The sequence below is a fragment of the Oncorhynchus masou genome, chromosome 29 (assembly GCF_036934945.1).
Source record: "Oncorhynchus masou masou isolate Uvic2021 chromosome 29, UVic_Omas_1.1, whole genome shotgun sequence".
NCBI lineage: Eukaryota > Metazoa > Chordata > Actinopteri > Salmoniformes > Salmonidae > Oncorhynchus > Oncorhynchus masou.
Window position 1 is genome coordinate 31,986,470 of NC_088240.1, and position 16,411 is coordinate 32,002,880.

General features: G+C 44.2%; 1 protein-coding gene across 1 annotated transcript; it reads right to left on the reverse strand.

Moving 5' to 3' along the window:
- Window positions 1-10,465: 10,465 nt before the first annotated feature.
- LOC135519350 (dnaJ homolog subfamily B member 11-like) lies at window positions 10,466-15,766 on the reverse strand. Its single transcript, XM_064944530.1, has 10 exons — window positions 15,603-15,766; window positions 14,901-15,057; window positions 14,059-14,156; window positions 13,678-13,813; window positions 13,413-13,555; window positions 13,203-13,285; window positions 13,063-13,120; window positions 12,645-12,756; window positions 11,909-12,068; window positions 10,466-11,618 (listed from the first exon to the last, which is right to left on the reverse strand). Exons 1-10 carry the CDS (start codon window positions 15,674-15,676, stop codon window positions 11,554-11,556), a joined length of 1,086 nt encoding a protein of 361 aa, XP_064800602.1. The 5' UTR covers window positions 15,677-15,766; the 3' UTR covers window positions 10,466-11,553.
- Between the last annotated feature and the right edge of the window lie 645 nt (window positions 15,767-16,411).

The following is a 16,411-nucleotide window of genomic DNA, read 5'->3' on the forward strand; positions in this document are numbered from 1 at the left end:
CCCTTTGATTTGCTAAAGAACAAAAAGCTACATAAAAAGGGGTGAATCATTGAAAGCAGATACCTGGTTCCGAGGCACACACACGGGGAGGTTGGCGATTCCACCATTTAGAAAATACTCGGTTCCACAGGAGGGAAGTGACCATTTCATATTGTGTGTTTATGTGTGCGCGTGAGCATGTGCATGTGTGTGTGTGCTGTGGCTGATCCTGTGTCCCTGTGTGGTAGTGTGATATTGATCAATCCCCTGGTGAGGAGAGGCCAGGGTCAGAGGTCAGAGAAGAGCTGTAACCTCCTGTTTGTTATTGTTATGCTGCCCTTGGACAGGTTAACACAGCATTACACACACACCGCCGCCGCACCCCGCAGTCACTGTGCACACAGGAGGAGAGTGAAGAGAGGAGGAGGGGGCTGGAGGGTCACTTACAAACGTGTTGAAGGGACCCATGGCAGCTAATCTAAACTGCTGGAATACTATCCCACTAAAGGGAGGAAAGGTGCCCAAATACTCCCCACACGCTGCTCCTTTTATCCTAGAATATGGAGGGAAAAGAGACCCTGAGGATATTGGATGGAAATTAGGCCAAAGTATACTTTAGCCCCATTGGGACATAAGGCCATGGGGTGACACACACAGTCAATAAGAGGACATCCTTCAATAACATTGATGAAAACTAAAGGGACGGTGGTAGCATCCTGCTTCCTAACATACTTGCGGTAGGCTATAGAATAGCTGTCAGGTGTATGACACCATATCATGTCAATCCAGCTGAGGTATGCTGATTACAGTCAGACGATACGTCTATAAGTCTACCTGTATGTGCGTCAGAGGTATCCATTCCTTCTAGGATGGAGCAGGGTGGGGGCTGTTTGAGTCTGATGGTTTGGTAGTACCCCTTCACCCCCCACCCATTAATCCATCCTTCAAAAGCCCACGTGGTCCTGCTAATATGGAACACATTGAGGGCCATGTAGTGGCCGGGCTAGGCAGAAGCATTCTGCATCCCAAATGGTACCCTATTCCCTACATAGTGCGCTACTTTTAACAAAAGCCCATAGGGTTCTGGTCGAAAGTAGGGAAACAGGGTGCCATGTGGGATACACACGCAGATTGGGCTAAGAGACCTGGCGCAGCGCGGCACAGCCACTTAATCAGACATTATTTATGAGCCTGGGAGGTTTAAATCAACACGAGCAGGAAGTGGGGCCAGGCCTTATGGTTTTATAACTGCTGTCATAATAATCACATCCAGATATTTTCATCAGAGCTCAGCCCCTCACAACCACCACATCCACTCCAATCACTCCTCTACATGGTTCCTTCTTCTCCTCTAGCACCTCTTTACTCCATCTCTCACCCCTACAGTAACCATTCACCACCTGCAAGCTTTATGGTCCATCCGCAACGTTTTTCTAATTCATCTTCTAATTCCTCTCTCCTTCTCCTTTATTTCCAATAATCGTGGAGCTTTCCCTACTCTCTCCTCCTCCGCTCCTATCCTCCTCTCCTCCCTCCAGTAGAAGGTAGAACCTAGACATGTTTCTAGCATCACCTGGCTTCAGGGGCACCGAGAGTGATGTCATCACTCACGGTACTCACTAAAAGGATGGAGTGATGGGGAAAAAGAGATATGTGTGCGTGTGTGTGAGTCAGGGGAGAACGACTGCCCCCTTGCATTGAGGATTTCAAGTTGAAGAGAACATGATCCTACCATTATAGTGAATGGGAAATGGCGATCTTTAAGGTCAATATTCGTGTATGTACATCTTTTTTTCAGAACACAATCATGGAACCAATAATTGCTTCTATTTCACCAGATGTACAGTACCAGTCAAATGTTTGGACACACCTCCTCATTCAAAGATTTTTCTTTGTTTGTATTATCTTCTACATTGTAGAATAATAGTGAAGACATAAAACTATGAAATAACACATATGGTATCAGGTAGTACCCAATAATGTGTTAAACAAATCAAAATATGTTTTAGATTCTTCAAAGTAGCCATCCTTTGCCTTGATGACAGCTTTGCACACTCATGGCATTCTCTCAACCAGCTTCATGAGGTAGTCACCTGGAATGCATTTAAATGAACAGGTGCGCCTTGTTAAAAGTTAATTGTGGAATTTCTTTCCTTCTTAATGCGTTTGAGCCAATCAGTTGTGTTGTGACAAGGTAGGGGTGGTATACAGAAGATAGCCCTATTTGGTAAAAGACCAAGTCCATAGTATGAGAAGAATAGCTCAAATAAACAAAGAGAAAATACAGTCCATCATTACTTTAAGACATGAAGATCAGTCAATATGGACCATTTCAAAAACTTTGATAGTTTCTTCAAGTGCAGTCGCAAAAACCATCAAGAGCTATGATGAAATTGGCTCTTATGAGGACTGCCACAGGAAAGGAAGACCCAGAGTTAGCTCTGCTGCAGAGGATAAGTTCATTAGAGTTACCCAGCCTCAGAAATTGCAGCCTGTCTTTGTGAGACGCAGAGTAGGTGAACGGATATGGTTCCCACCATAAAGCATGGAGGAAGAGGTGTTATGGTGTGGGGATGCTTTGCTGGCCTACACAATAACCCGACCTCAACCCAATTGAGATGGTTTGTGATAAGTTGGATCGCAGAGTGAAGGAAAAGCAGCAAACAAGTGCTCAGCATATGTGGGGACTCCTTCAAGACTGTTGGAAAAGCATTTCAGGTGAAGCTGGTTGAGAGAATGCCAAGAGTGTACAAAGCTGTCATAAATGCAAAGGGTGGCTACTTTGTAGCTTATGAAATCTAAAATATATTTAGATTTGTTTAACATTTTTTTGTTTCCTACATGATTCCATGTGTTATTCCATAGTTTTGATGTCTTCACTATTATTCTGGGGTGGCAGCATAGCCTAGTGGTTAGAGCAGGGGACTAGTAACTTACAAGTTCAAATCCCCAAGATGACAAGGTGGAACCAATAATTGGTGTGTCATTCTGCCCCTGAACAAAGCAGTTAACCCACTGTTCCTAGGCCGTCATTGAAAATAAGAATTTGTTCTTAACTGACTTGCCTAGTTAAATAAAAAATTCTACAATGTAGAAAATATAAAGAAAAACCCTTGAATGAGTAGGTGTGTCTAATCTTTTGACTGGTATTGTATGTCCTGGAAACAATTACTTTACAGACAAAGTTAAAGGGATCATTTAGTTGCTAATGGCAGCCTGCAGTACCTCGCCGGCCTCCAACTTGATGTACTCCATGAGAAGGGGCAGCACTGAGCTAGCCTACAACATCACTTCCTAGAGTACCTCAAACTGCGCACGCAATGTCCCCAAAAACTCCTCAATGTAGCAAGATGGTGACACTTCCGGATCATCAAATGTACCACTGAGCATTCTCATAGGAAACAATGGGGTGACGTCATCGATGGCTTTGCCTATCGTGTGTGTGTGTGTGTGTGTGTGTGTGTGTGTGTGTGTGTGTGTGTGTGTGTGTGTGTGTTAGAGGGAGAGAGAAAGTGAGTGAAGGAGCAGAGGAAGAAAGAGAGAGGGAGGGGGACAGAATGGAAGGGGAGAGAGACAGAGAGACAGGCAGAAGCAGAGAGAAGGGGGCCAAAAGAGGTTTGAGAAATTAAATCAAATGACAATCCTGACTGAGTAATACATGAGCAATGGAGCCCCTTGGAAAGCAACAGAAGCATTAGTGACTGCTTTGGCAGGGAATGGACGGAAGAGCGGATGGAGGGAGGTGAGGAAAGCCCTCACTACGCAAATGATGAGATAGAAATTGGTGAGACAGATCGGAACGTGTTAGAACTTCCCATGTGTCATTGATTAACTAAGTATCGCTGAAGGGATTTAGAGATGACAAAGTCTCACATAAGGCGTTGGGCGGCCTATTCTTAATGCATACATGTAGATAAATGGTCAGTGAAATCCTGATTCATCAATTCAGATTTTAAGTGCAACGCTGATTTCTTTTACAGTCCTGTTTCAGTCAATACTGGTATTTACTAAATAATTTGGTTACAATGGAATACTTTATATTACTTTCCCCAGAGAATTCAACACATTTGCTGAGCAATGATTTCCATTTCAGTGAATGAAACTAATGAGTAATTCATTAAAATACTATTACATATTATACTAAATTACTATACTATTACATATTATACTAAAGAAAAGCGTAACCTTCATTTCCCACTGGGCACAGACAACAATTCAACGTCTATTCCACTAGGTTCAACGTAATTTCATTGAAATAACATTGAAACAACGTTGATTCAACCAGTGTATGCCCAGTGGTTTGATACCAACACAGTACATTCTCCAAAAAGTTCAGTTGAAGTCAAGGGGCAATCCTTTTGATTACACAGAACAATATCCCCGCTCTTGTTCAACTACAGACTAGAAGGAAAAAAATGAAAATGAGTCTGTAGACAATCACCAGTACATCTGCTTCCCAACGAAATGAACCACACTTCACATTTGTTTGCCTTATTATTGTCTGACCCCACAGCCTCTCCAGAGAGGATCAAGAACCTAACCCCACTCAGTCAAATAGAGGGAGGCTTTGGGGTGAGACGTCGGGGGTCTGAGTCAGAGAGAGAGAGGGGAGAGAGGAGAGGAGAGAGAGAGAGAGGAGAGAGAGAGAGAGAGAGAGAGAGAGAGAGAGGAGAGAGAGTAGGAGAGGAGAGAGAGAGAGAGAGAGAGAGAGGAGAGAGAGAGAGAGAGAGAGAGAGAGAGAGAGAGAGGGAGAGAGAGAGAGAGAGGAGTGAGAGAGAGAGAGAGAGAGAGAGAGAGAGAGAGAGAGAGAGAGAGAGAGAGAGAGAGAGAGAGAGAGAGAGAGAGAGAGAGAGAGAGAGAGAGAGAGAGAGAGAGGAGAGAGAGAGAGAGAGAGAGAGAGAGAGAGAGAGAGGAGAGAGAGAGAGAGAGAGAGAGAGAGAGAGGAGAGAGAGAGGAGAGAGAGAGAGGAGTAGGAAACGATAGCCCAAAGGTAAGAGAAAGAAAGCAGCCAAACACTTTTTTAAACTGATGTGGCACCTGGTTTCTCTCTGTGTGACTGTGTGCTGTGAGAGAGTGCATGTAGAGGAGAAACGGGGGAGGCAGCAGGGAAGGTGGGGGGGAGAGAAGGTCCTGCCAAGGACAAGGCCAAACCAGTTTTGTTTTGTATGGTGGGCTGCGGCAAGGGAGGTGGATTGGGGCTACGACTGCAGTCAGTTTGGTTTGTGGCTGCTGGCTTGGTGGTCTGCCTGAAAGCCCTGGTCTGAGACTAACTGATTAGCCCTTAATCTGAGGGGAGCCTTGAGGGAGCAGCCCCTTCACCCATGCCCCTAGAATGCTGCAATAGAAGCCCCTTGAGGGAGCCATTCACTCAAAGCCCCTGGGAGGCTGTAATAGGAGCCCCAATACCCTGATCGTCTCCTCACAGCCAGGGAGGCGGGAGGGAGGCGGGAGGGAGGGAGGCGGGAGAGAGGCGGGAGGGAGGGAGGCGGGAGGGTGGGCGGAAGGGCGCACACACACAGGGTGTAGGTGAGGGGGGACTGGCACGTAAATGAAGGCTCAGCAGACGTGGGGACTGAGAGCAGGAAGTGACGATGTAAACAGAGTGCCAGAGACGCCAGGTACACTGAACTATCAGGCGAAGTCTTTCACCAGGTCAAACCGCTATATCAATAAGATACGTGTGTGTTTAAGGGAAAAGGTGCGCCTTGCGTCATCCAACTTAACGTCCGCGTCTACCATCCACTTAGTGTCTGGTTGGTTTGACACTACGGTACCAAATTGAGTTTTAATTTCAGAGACATTTTTTATTATCATGAATATTCAAAAACCGGCTGCACCTCACACACGATGGAGATGAGATTAACTTGCAGTTTATTATTTATAGATGTACAGTAATTGATATATTGGAGCATCACCTCTACTTGCAGATCAAGTTTTGCTTCCCTTGTCTTAATTTGGAATCAGAGATAAGTATATTTACCTTCAGGGCGAGGATCCTTAAGACTAACAGAGCTTTCTGTTTCCTCCACTGAACCATATATCATGTGAGTGGTTGGGTGGACAATTAAACACCATAACCATTTCAGCCCATCTGACTGCAGAGCAGGCAGGATCTATAATTAGCTGTTATCTGCTCCTTTCTCATAAAGCATCATGCATGTACTTTGGAAGAGGAGGATTTCAAAGAACCGCTTGGTCCAATGAAGAAGGTCTCATCTTGGAGTGGGTTTTATTTCCAGTTAAACAGGACAGGCAGTGACGGAAGAATCGGCATGTTCCGCCGATGACTCAAAGTCCCCATCTCATCCCTGTTTACCCAGTCATAATATTCCTCCCTAATAGCGTCTGATCTAATGCCAGATTGCAGGTTAGTCATTGTTGACAAGAGTGGCTAAAGTGCTATGGCAATGAAAGGGCTGTGGAAACAACAGGGCACAACACAGGCCCGCTATTCAATCAATCACAGATTTTTTTTCAACTGCATTGCGGGTTCATTTAGAATGTTTAGGCAACATTACATGGTTAAATGCGTAATGGTCTTTTTTAATGAATAGGAAGTTATTGGCAGGCCAAAATGGATAGCCAGGCCAAACAATATACAGCCACAGCCAACTGTCCACCAACAACGTCAACCACTCCAACACACACACAGACCGGTACATATATTAAAGATCAATTTATGTAGGTCTCTCCATCTCCATCTCTTGACCATGGTTCTTGTACCTCCGTCCCACCCCAGGCCAGGTTGATCTCTCTGCTCCCATGCCTGGGTGCTCCTGCCTTCAGCCACAGGCCATGCAGAGGAGAGGCTCTGTTTGAGGCCCCTGCCTGTCCAGCGTCAGTCTAAGTGTCTCTGACAGCCCACCGCACAGTATTAACTATGATCTGCCACCACAGGGCCGGGCACCGCCGAGCCAAGGACCCAGAGAGAGGCTCCCTCCACTAGCTAGCTCCCTAACAAAGACTGCTTTGACCCAGCACCCTCATGGCCCACACTAATATATATATTTACAGCATTTCATATGCAGATATAGTATACAGTTTCAAAAAATGATCTAATATGGCCCCATTCATATGGACCGGGCCCCGGGTCCTGCCTGATGTTTAGAAGTGTCCTGGAGGGAATCTGAATCCACAAAGCCTTCAAACCCTTGATAGTGATGGGTAAAAGTTGAGGGAAGAAGACAGGCTATGTATCGGCTGAGTGCAAAACCGTACAGTTAAATTAATTCAGTTTGATCATTTGAGTGATTATGCCTAAGAAAGGGATTCCTTGCGATCCGTGATCCTTAGGACATCCCTATCCCATTGAAGTTTACATTTAAAATGGTTAAGTTAAGGGTTAAGGTTAGGTAAGGGTTATGGTAGGGGTTAAGGTAAAGGACATCCCAAGGATCCCAAATAGCACTACCAATGCTATTTCATCCAGATAGGTGGTCCATACCACTGTTTATCCTCTACAGGCCCTAGAGAGACTGCCTCCTCTCCGCTGCCTTGGTAGTTGCTACGCTTTCCTGAGGATGTGGGGAGACTGGGAGAGAGACCCAGCAACGGTCCCTTCAAAGGAATAAATGGGTCATTAGACTACAAAATTGGGACAGAAATAAATAAATGTTTGAGGGGGGATTGGAAGGATAGACAAAGTTACAGTACTTGACTGAAATAGGTTCCGCTACTCATTTTGGCTGCCTTGACTGTTTATATTTAGGTGCAGGAGCTCCGCAATACTTTCGATCTAATATTCTATAAGAGGAACAGGAGCTGAAGCAGTAGAACATTTGAGGTGCCAGTACTCAGTTCCGGTGAGCTCCTGACCAAGTCAAGCACTGCAAAGACACTGTACATAATGACAGCTGACTATGTTTAGCCCAAAGCATTTCGATAAACAGCAGCTCTTCCTTCAGTATCAGAAGTGCTTAGTCGCTGAATGTAAAAAACCTCAAGCCACTTTTCCTGCCCGTATTTCCCATAATTACAGCCCCACAATTCACTGTTGAATAGTTGAGGTTTTTCCCTTTGAGGTGACTGGCTTTAATATAGCAACACGACAAACACAGTGAAGCTACGGCCGTCCCCAGCCGTGTTCAAAGCTACAGTGGGAAGAGCAGAGGACACGGCTGACATGCATTATTCCTTACAAAAGCTGCCTTTTGTTTGCTTTATGCTTTAGGTCCCACAAATTGTAGGCTTTGTCCGTCACCATTTCTTTTTCGGGTGCCCTTTTTTCCTCTTCTTCATTCCCCCCATCCGAGACACATGTTGGTGCGGCATTGACATCCGCACAGAGGAAGTGTCTGTTGCAGAGCTCATCCCTGCTATTGCTCTGTGTGTAGGTGGGATTGGGTGCTTCTTTTCCAGGCATAATAAGTCACAAATGTTCCCTGTGACAATGGATTCCATATTAACACAGACAAACAGATGTTCTAAATGTTTGCGCCAGTACAACTTCTGCACTTGTTGCTTAAAGAAGGGAATGAATATGCAAAAACAAGGCTGTGTGAAACATTTCAAGCGTTATTTATTTTGTTTCTATTCCCTCTGAAATAAAGACTAGTCAATCTCTCCCAGGGTGTTCAACGTGAAAATAAAGAGGAATTCCAAAAAGTTCAGACATTTAGTGCATGTCATCATTTTTGGTTACTATTTCTACCATTCTGGACCAATATCCTCCACACTCTTAAATCCCAGCCCAATGAACACACAAATCCTACTAAACCCCAGTCCCTCACAGGATCAGGCTCCATTAGCTGAGTCACTACAGGTCAACACAACCACTGCCTCTGCTCTCTGCTTCCCTGGATTGTGGATTGTGCAATTAGACATCATAGCATGTGCTCCTCTTAACCCCGGGGCTACACTTAGAGAGTCATTACTCTCAGTAATGTCAAGTGTGATCCCTGCGCTTATCTGCACCAACTCACTGTAGTGGTTGGACTGACAGCTCCAGGGGCGGTACGTCAGCCCATCAGAGGCAATGCTCCCCTCTTGTGCCTCAGAGGGGTAGTTCACCATGCCAAAATCAATGTTTGTCAATCCACATTCCTAAATGAATAGGAAAGGTGGTAACTATCTAAAACAATGAACATAGACAGTGCCATTCATCTGGGTTTCAGGCTTATATATGTATGTAGCTGTATCTATTGTGAGACTCACCAATAGACTACCTGAAACTTTGAGGTTTGCAAAATGTGATGTTGGAGTGAATGATCACTTTAATTCCAGTAACAATAGGTGAAGATGCATAACCTCTGTTGGGGATCGTCCTATGCAGCCAGAGCCACATTAAATACATGGCTCTGTACGTAGCATGAGAGGTAAAACACAGAGCCTTTATACACCCTAATCACCAACCACCCCTGCTTGTTGGGTCTCATCCAGAGTGATAATGACTAAGGGATGTGTGGTGGGATGTGGAGGGAACTCCCAATACCACAGCCCTGCTATCTCTGTGGGAGTTCATGATACATACAGACTGCACACAGATACACCATTTTGCAGTTTGGACAACAAGTGATAATTGTAAGATAAATGTTTTAAATAAAAGCTATATCCCCATTATAAACCTGATAGAGATATATTGAGTAATCAGTTTGGGGGAAGCTGTGAGGAATGCACCTCCACACACACACAGACCTCCCATGTATTCACACACACAAATATGTATGCTGGTGGACAGACGCGCATATTACCACACTATAAATTCACCATACCGAAATGATTTGTGCGGACACCTCTGCCACACCCTAGCAGGCTCCCTGACATCCTTCTGACCCCCCCTAGAGCCCTATGAACCCTGGTCAAAACTAGTGTACTATACAGGGAATAGGGTTCCATTTGGGATGAAGCCCGAGTCAGTCGGCCCCTTGCGTTTAGGAGAGCAGCGACAGACAGTCAGTAAGTGGAACCAGCTCAGTCACAGAGGTCAGATTAAGATACAGAGTGGAGGAGTGAGTAAGAGGGGTTAACAGTGACGGACGGACCGACCAAACACACACACACACCACTGTGATGTCACTAATTAAGTCAGACAATCACTGCAGTAAAACCATAGTCAATGCTAGAGAAGGAAGTCCAACAGCCAAACAACCATCCACTGATCACTAACAATACTTCATCCTCAAAGCCAATGCCATAATAGACATGTTAATGCAGTCACATGACAAAGGTGTCTATGATGTGTAGAGGTCTTGCCTAGAGAGATAGAGTGGCCCAGGGGAGGTTACGGCCCTCCTGAAGGAGTGGTGACAGCAGACACCCTCTGCAGCCATTCTTTACACTTGCTGCCCTCTACTGGTCACACATTGGGACTACAACGACTGGCCTTCACTGATATGCAAGATAGAGATGTCAATAAGGTGGACAGTGGTACTCCAGCCAGGCAAGACAGCATAGGTACATACACACACACACAGTATAAAATCTCTCATACCCTTGACAATTGAATATTGAAAATTCACTCCAATTTTGTTGAAAGCATAAAGTAACCTTTATGTAAGGTTATTTGACCAAGTAATTATTTATTATAAACTTTTAATTGAAAAGTACATTTTCCCCTCCTGTACTATAGCACATCCCATTATTCACAGTAGTCTCTTTCAGTCAGGAGGAGCAGTCCAAAGAACACAGGGCTGAAATGGCACCCTATGCCCTTTAAAAGTGCACAACTGCTGACCAGAACCCTATGGGAGCGGGTCAAAAAGTAACACACTATTTAGGGAAAAGTGTGCCATTTCAGACACACTCAGTCAGAGGAGAGGCAGAGCAAGAGGGGTGGATGGTGGTGGAAGGCAGAGCAAGCTGGAGATGGAGTCTCCAGACGAGGATGATATCCTTGTCACCCTAACGAGGAGGCAGCTAGGTAGCTCCAGAAGTAGTGGCCTTTCTTTCAGCAGACAGAATGCTCACTCATAACCTTACACCACAAAGAATACATCTAAACATAATCTAATTCAACAAAAGCAAAAAACTAAAAATGTTGTTTGTTCTTTCCTATTTACAAAGTGTTTGACCAAATCTTTTAAGGTGTCGGAGGGGTTAAAATCCCTCAAGGTTAAATGAAACGACCTAGTACAGTACCACATACATAAAACTTATCAAAACAGGGAGGGTGATAGTATTCCAGTCTTGCTGATGTCCATGAAAAGTTGTTGACTCCAGAGTCCTTTGATTCCAGGAAAGCTCCTCTTCTAGAGCTCAGTCAGGTGTGATGGGTTTAACATTGGAAATGGCAGCTTTCATGATCCAGGATGTATGTGAGTGGTTGACATTGGATGACAATTAGTTGACATTAAAAAGGTATGTTGACTTGAAGATCCAAACTCTCCAAATTGAAACAAATAAGTCATTTGTAATTTGAGGGGGAATTAAGGTGGTAGTAAAATAATTTTTGGGACAAATACAGCATTAAATATAACCAGGACTTCTTTAAAAAAAAATAACATCAAGCCACCTTCAGAATATTAGAAAATAAAACAAATCAACCCATCCTGAGAACAATCACAAAATAAATACACCCCTAAGCGTGTTCCTTTGTGTGTGTGGCGCAGAACTCAGTCCAGACTGTCTTTCGGTGTGTCAGTATCCCTGTAGTCCATTGTAAACCTTCTGTACTGACGATTGTTTCAGAATCCCTCTCACTCCTGAGAACAACAAAAGGCACAATTTAAAGTACTAACCATTGTGATCATAATTATGACATGTTTCAGAATCATTCATCGCCGACAAGTTAATCAGTAGTTTCATTGTCTTCGTGTCCTGCGCCTCTCAGTCTTTGTGTACATTGTTGATATGCCTAATCTTTATGGAAGAACAAGACCCCATACCTGATATGTAACATACAGTTGACCTTTTACTGATAGCATCAATGTCAACTCAAGTCGAATAGATCATTACAAAACCCTTTCCCCATGTTTATCAACTTCCTCCTTACCCTCTTTCTGATTGTCATCCAGCTGTGTCTGTGGGAACTCAATGTCAAAGGAGACAATGAGAGATCCACGGATGTTGTTGTTGTCAAAATTTGGCAGGCCTTCTCCCTTCTTCCACAGCCGGGCACCAGGCTTGGTGATCTTGTCCCTCTCAATGTGAACCTGCCACAGGGGCAGTCACAAGTCAATGTTGTTATTGATTCAAAGATGTGTCAATTTTGGACCAATCATTCCAAACCCAGATAAAACCTACTCTGGACAGAAAGCATGCTCAATGGAGAATAGTTATTTTTAGTCCGGGAATAAGCTTAATTTGGGTCGGGGAAACTTGGCCATTACATTTGATTACATGTTGGAAAAACAGTTCATGTGTATTTCCGAGTGGCGCAGCGGTCTAAGGCACAACTACTCAGTGCTAGAGGCATCACTACTAGAGACACCCTGGTTCGAATCCAAGCTGTATCGCAACCGACCGTGATTGGCAGTACTATAGGGCGGCGCACAATTGGCCCTGCGTCGTCCGGGTTTGGCTGTCATTGTAAATAAGAATGTGTTCAACCGACTTGCCTAGGTAAATAAAATAAATTCTTGGTCTCCACTGGGAATCTTGTTTTTGATCCTGATTGAACATGTAGAATCGAACACAGACAGTTGGCCTGAGTTGGGGGGAAAACTACCCAATGCATCACTGATAGTTAGTAGGCTGTATTGGATAGATGTGTAGGAGCCTTTACACACCGTATGTCCATCGAGGTGTGTGATGTCCATCTCAAAGCCAACCAGAGCCTCCACCAGAGAGATTGTGACGTTAGTGTACAGGTCATCTCCTCGACGCTCAAACACTGGATGTCTGGAAGCACACACAATCATTGTTCAATAAAACGGCTTCAACTGACAACATATTACTGTGCAATAGAAACAGGCTAACAGAGTGAGAGAATGTATTTGCATAAAGCAAGCATACAAATAGATAAACAAATGGGCCAAGACACAGACAATGCAAGTAGAGTACATTCAAAAAATCTTTCCATAACATCAGTGTATTCACTTGACAGTTTGATCTGTACTGAAAAAGGTGTAGGACTCAGAAGGATAGATCAGCCTCGTCAGAATCATTATATAATATCTGAAATAAGGAAATGCATGTTGCTCTTACTTCATAACTTTGATGCGGAAGCGTAGATCCCCTGGCTCGCCGTCGATGTGAGGTTCACCTGTAAAATATATTATTATTTATATACAATGACTTTACCCTTGTTTACCCATGTTATCCTGATGGCTGAGTAAGTAGCTTACCTTCTCCAATGAAAGGGTACTCCATCTCATCTCTCACTCCCTGTTCAATCTCCACCTCCAAAGTTCTCTCCTCATTCACCAGCCTGGGATCATTGAGAGAGACAAATCCTAACCATTATTATGAAACTATTTGCTTTATTACTGAGCATGGAAAGAAAGACACCATTGTCTCCTGCGTTATCAATCTCAGCCAATAGTACAGTGACTCACTTTATATTGGGGCACTCGTCACACACTACTTCCTGGGTCATCTGGAAGCGTCCAGGTCCGAGCTGCGTCGTCCTCATTTCCTGTCTGCAGTTGCATTTCCTTTTCCCAGGGGCCTCTTTGGCTACAGGCTTGTTGCGCACAACCTGGGCGGTGCATATAGATGTTATGATGAGAGTGGTAGGTATGTGTTGGACTAGGGTAGGACTGGTGAAGCACATCAATCCTATACAATATAGCACAGACCACCATCAGTGATTAATAGTACCTCTACAAAGTTCCCAGAGTACACTTCTTCGAGTGTGACCTCCAGGTCTAGTACTATGTCATTTCCTCTGGGAATGTTCCGGTCCTGTTGTCCTTGCCTGTTACCTCCAAACATGAAGCCAAAGTCCCCGAAGAAACTGTAAGAGGTGATTGTTGATGAGAGAGCAGTGATGCCGAAGGCATTCTTTGATTCTTAAAACTTCACATGCTTAGGCCTACAATTGGGTATGGCTTGTAACTGGAATACAGATGTCATTATTTTACCACACACTTGTGCCTCGTAGTATAAATGAATGGAACGCTCATTAGGTATTGTTAAGCAGAGGTATATGTATTAATGTGTGACTCCATACAGTATATTATGGTAATTAGGTAAACCTACCTGGAGAAGATATCATTGTGAGAACCATGGTGACCCTCTTTCAGACCATCCTCTCCGTATGCATCATACTGCTTCCTCTTCTCATCATCTGAAAGCACCTACAAACAGCACAACACCAGGGACTAACTCATTTAAGTCACAAAATAAAGGGTTTTGTTGAATGTGTGAATTTGCAACATTGTATAAACTTTAATTGCAAACTCTTAATATCACATCAAAACATACCTAAATAGCTCATCATGCAATTGTCCTAATTTGAACCCTTTCAATTTTGTTATCGGATTAGTGGTCACTCATAATGCCATTGGTGCACATCATAGAAGCGGTCACTGAGCAGGTCCGCGTGCTCCACGACGTGTTTTCATGAGAGCAAGCGGACCACAATATGAGCCAATCAGAGGCAGCCACACGGTCTTCTTGGCCAATCAAAAGGCTTATGTCGTTTCCATAGACACTCGCCTTGGTTAAGGCATCTTTTTACGCCTGCTACATTAGGTTACCAACAACAACCAAATAGGTTGCTTCAGTTTCCTACAAAATACGTTTGTATCGGTGCCTCGAGCGCTTCAGCAAATGAAATATAACGAAAACCCTAATATACACCCTGGTTAAATTAGAATTATTAAAATATTATTGGGAGAGAAGCAATAAAACGCTAGCGTTCTCATAAAACTCAACTAAGTTGCCGTTCATATTTTGTAAATATCTTAATGACATGAGCATCGTTTCCGAAGCCACAAATCAGACACCATTATTATACTGGTAAAACAAAAAAGGGCCATTCAACACATTGGAAGATAAATTATATATGATGCAGGCAAACACAGCGGGTAATTTCCTACCTCATAGGCTGACCCCAGGTCTGCGAATTTGTCAGCAGCAGTAGGGTCATCGGGGTTTCTGTCAGGGTGAAGCTGGAGAGCCAGCTTTCTGTAAGCCTTCTTGATGTCTCTCACAGACGCCGACTTGCTCACCCCCAAGATCTTGTAGAAATCTCGCCTGTAGAGAAAGGTGAAAATGCGAGGGGAATTTAGTTACAGACTCTTGTAGATACTGTATTTCCCTTCATGATAGGGACAGGTGGAGTAGGGTTCGCAAACGTGTCGTTTATATATAATAATCTTTGCTTGTGTCTTGTATTTATAAAGTTTAAAAAAAATCGAAAATGGGGATCACCCAGAGTGATTCAGATTGATATCAATAACTAATTTGAGAGTACAAAGCCAGCGGGAAAGCTAGCCCACTTCCCTGAGATGGCGTTCATCATTTCCTTGAATAGTATGACTCAGCCGATACACGATACTGGAAACAAAGAATCAGGCAAGGGTGATGTTGACTACCCTTTCGGACAATTATTCATTTAGCGTGTTGTTGAGATTGCTTATTTTACCCCTCCAGCTAGTAGCGAGCTAGCCATATTACACATGGAGAATGGGGTTCAAAAGTGTAGACCAATCACAATGAAACATGTGTACCAGTTAGCGACACCGCGTTTAACCGTTGCAGAAGCGGTGTGTACGGATAATATAGAAACATGTACTTACCCTGCAAGCACTGCCGCAACAAAATACAGGACAAGACAGCAAACACTGCCCAGATTCATCCCTTTAACGGCCATAGATCCCAGTTTCTTCAAGAAACCAACAGAACAACCCGGCTTTTTGATGTTGGCTTCCTTCTGTCACTAGTTCTCTTCCTTCTGTCAAATCAGAACCGCCCACGTGAAACCCAGAAGTCCCGCCTCTCATCCTAAAGCCCGCCCACCCTTAAAGGCACCTGCATGGTCAATCTGCTGTCTGCATTGGCCATGCAGCATTTACAGTGTTACGGTCTCTGGGCAGTCATACTGTACTTCCTGCGCTTCGTAGAGCAATGCAGAGCTGTTGTGGAGGAAGTAATCAAGGAAGTGAGGTTCTGTTTATACAGGACCTCCCGCCCCCATCTATCGTCCACCAATAATGACAATGCGGAGCTATATGGACCCCTGCGCATTGTTATTGAGCCCTCCACATTGTTAAGACATTTGGGAGGCGCAAGGCGATGCGGTACAGAGCTCGATTAGGCCTCTGCATGAATCCAGACGCTCTGCAATTACGTCACACCCTCCGGCCACATTTCTGATCGAGCATAAATTGGCTTTTAGCTACAGCAACAAAAGCCGGTGTAAACTTTTGCAATAGCATTTTTAGTGGATGAATGTAGGATGTACATCATTTTTCAGCAATATCCCCAAAATCGATACATATTCTCCCTTTCTGTCTGAGAAAGAAGAGCGCAATTGCAGCCTGCAATTCCTGCGTGTGGGCATCACAGGAGGTTGGTGGCACCTTAATTGGGAAGAACGGGCTCATGG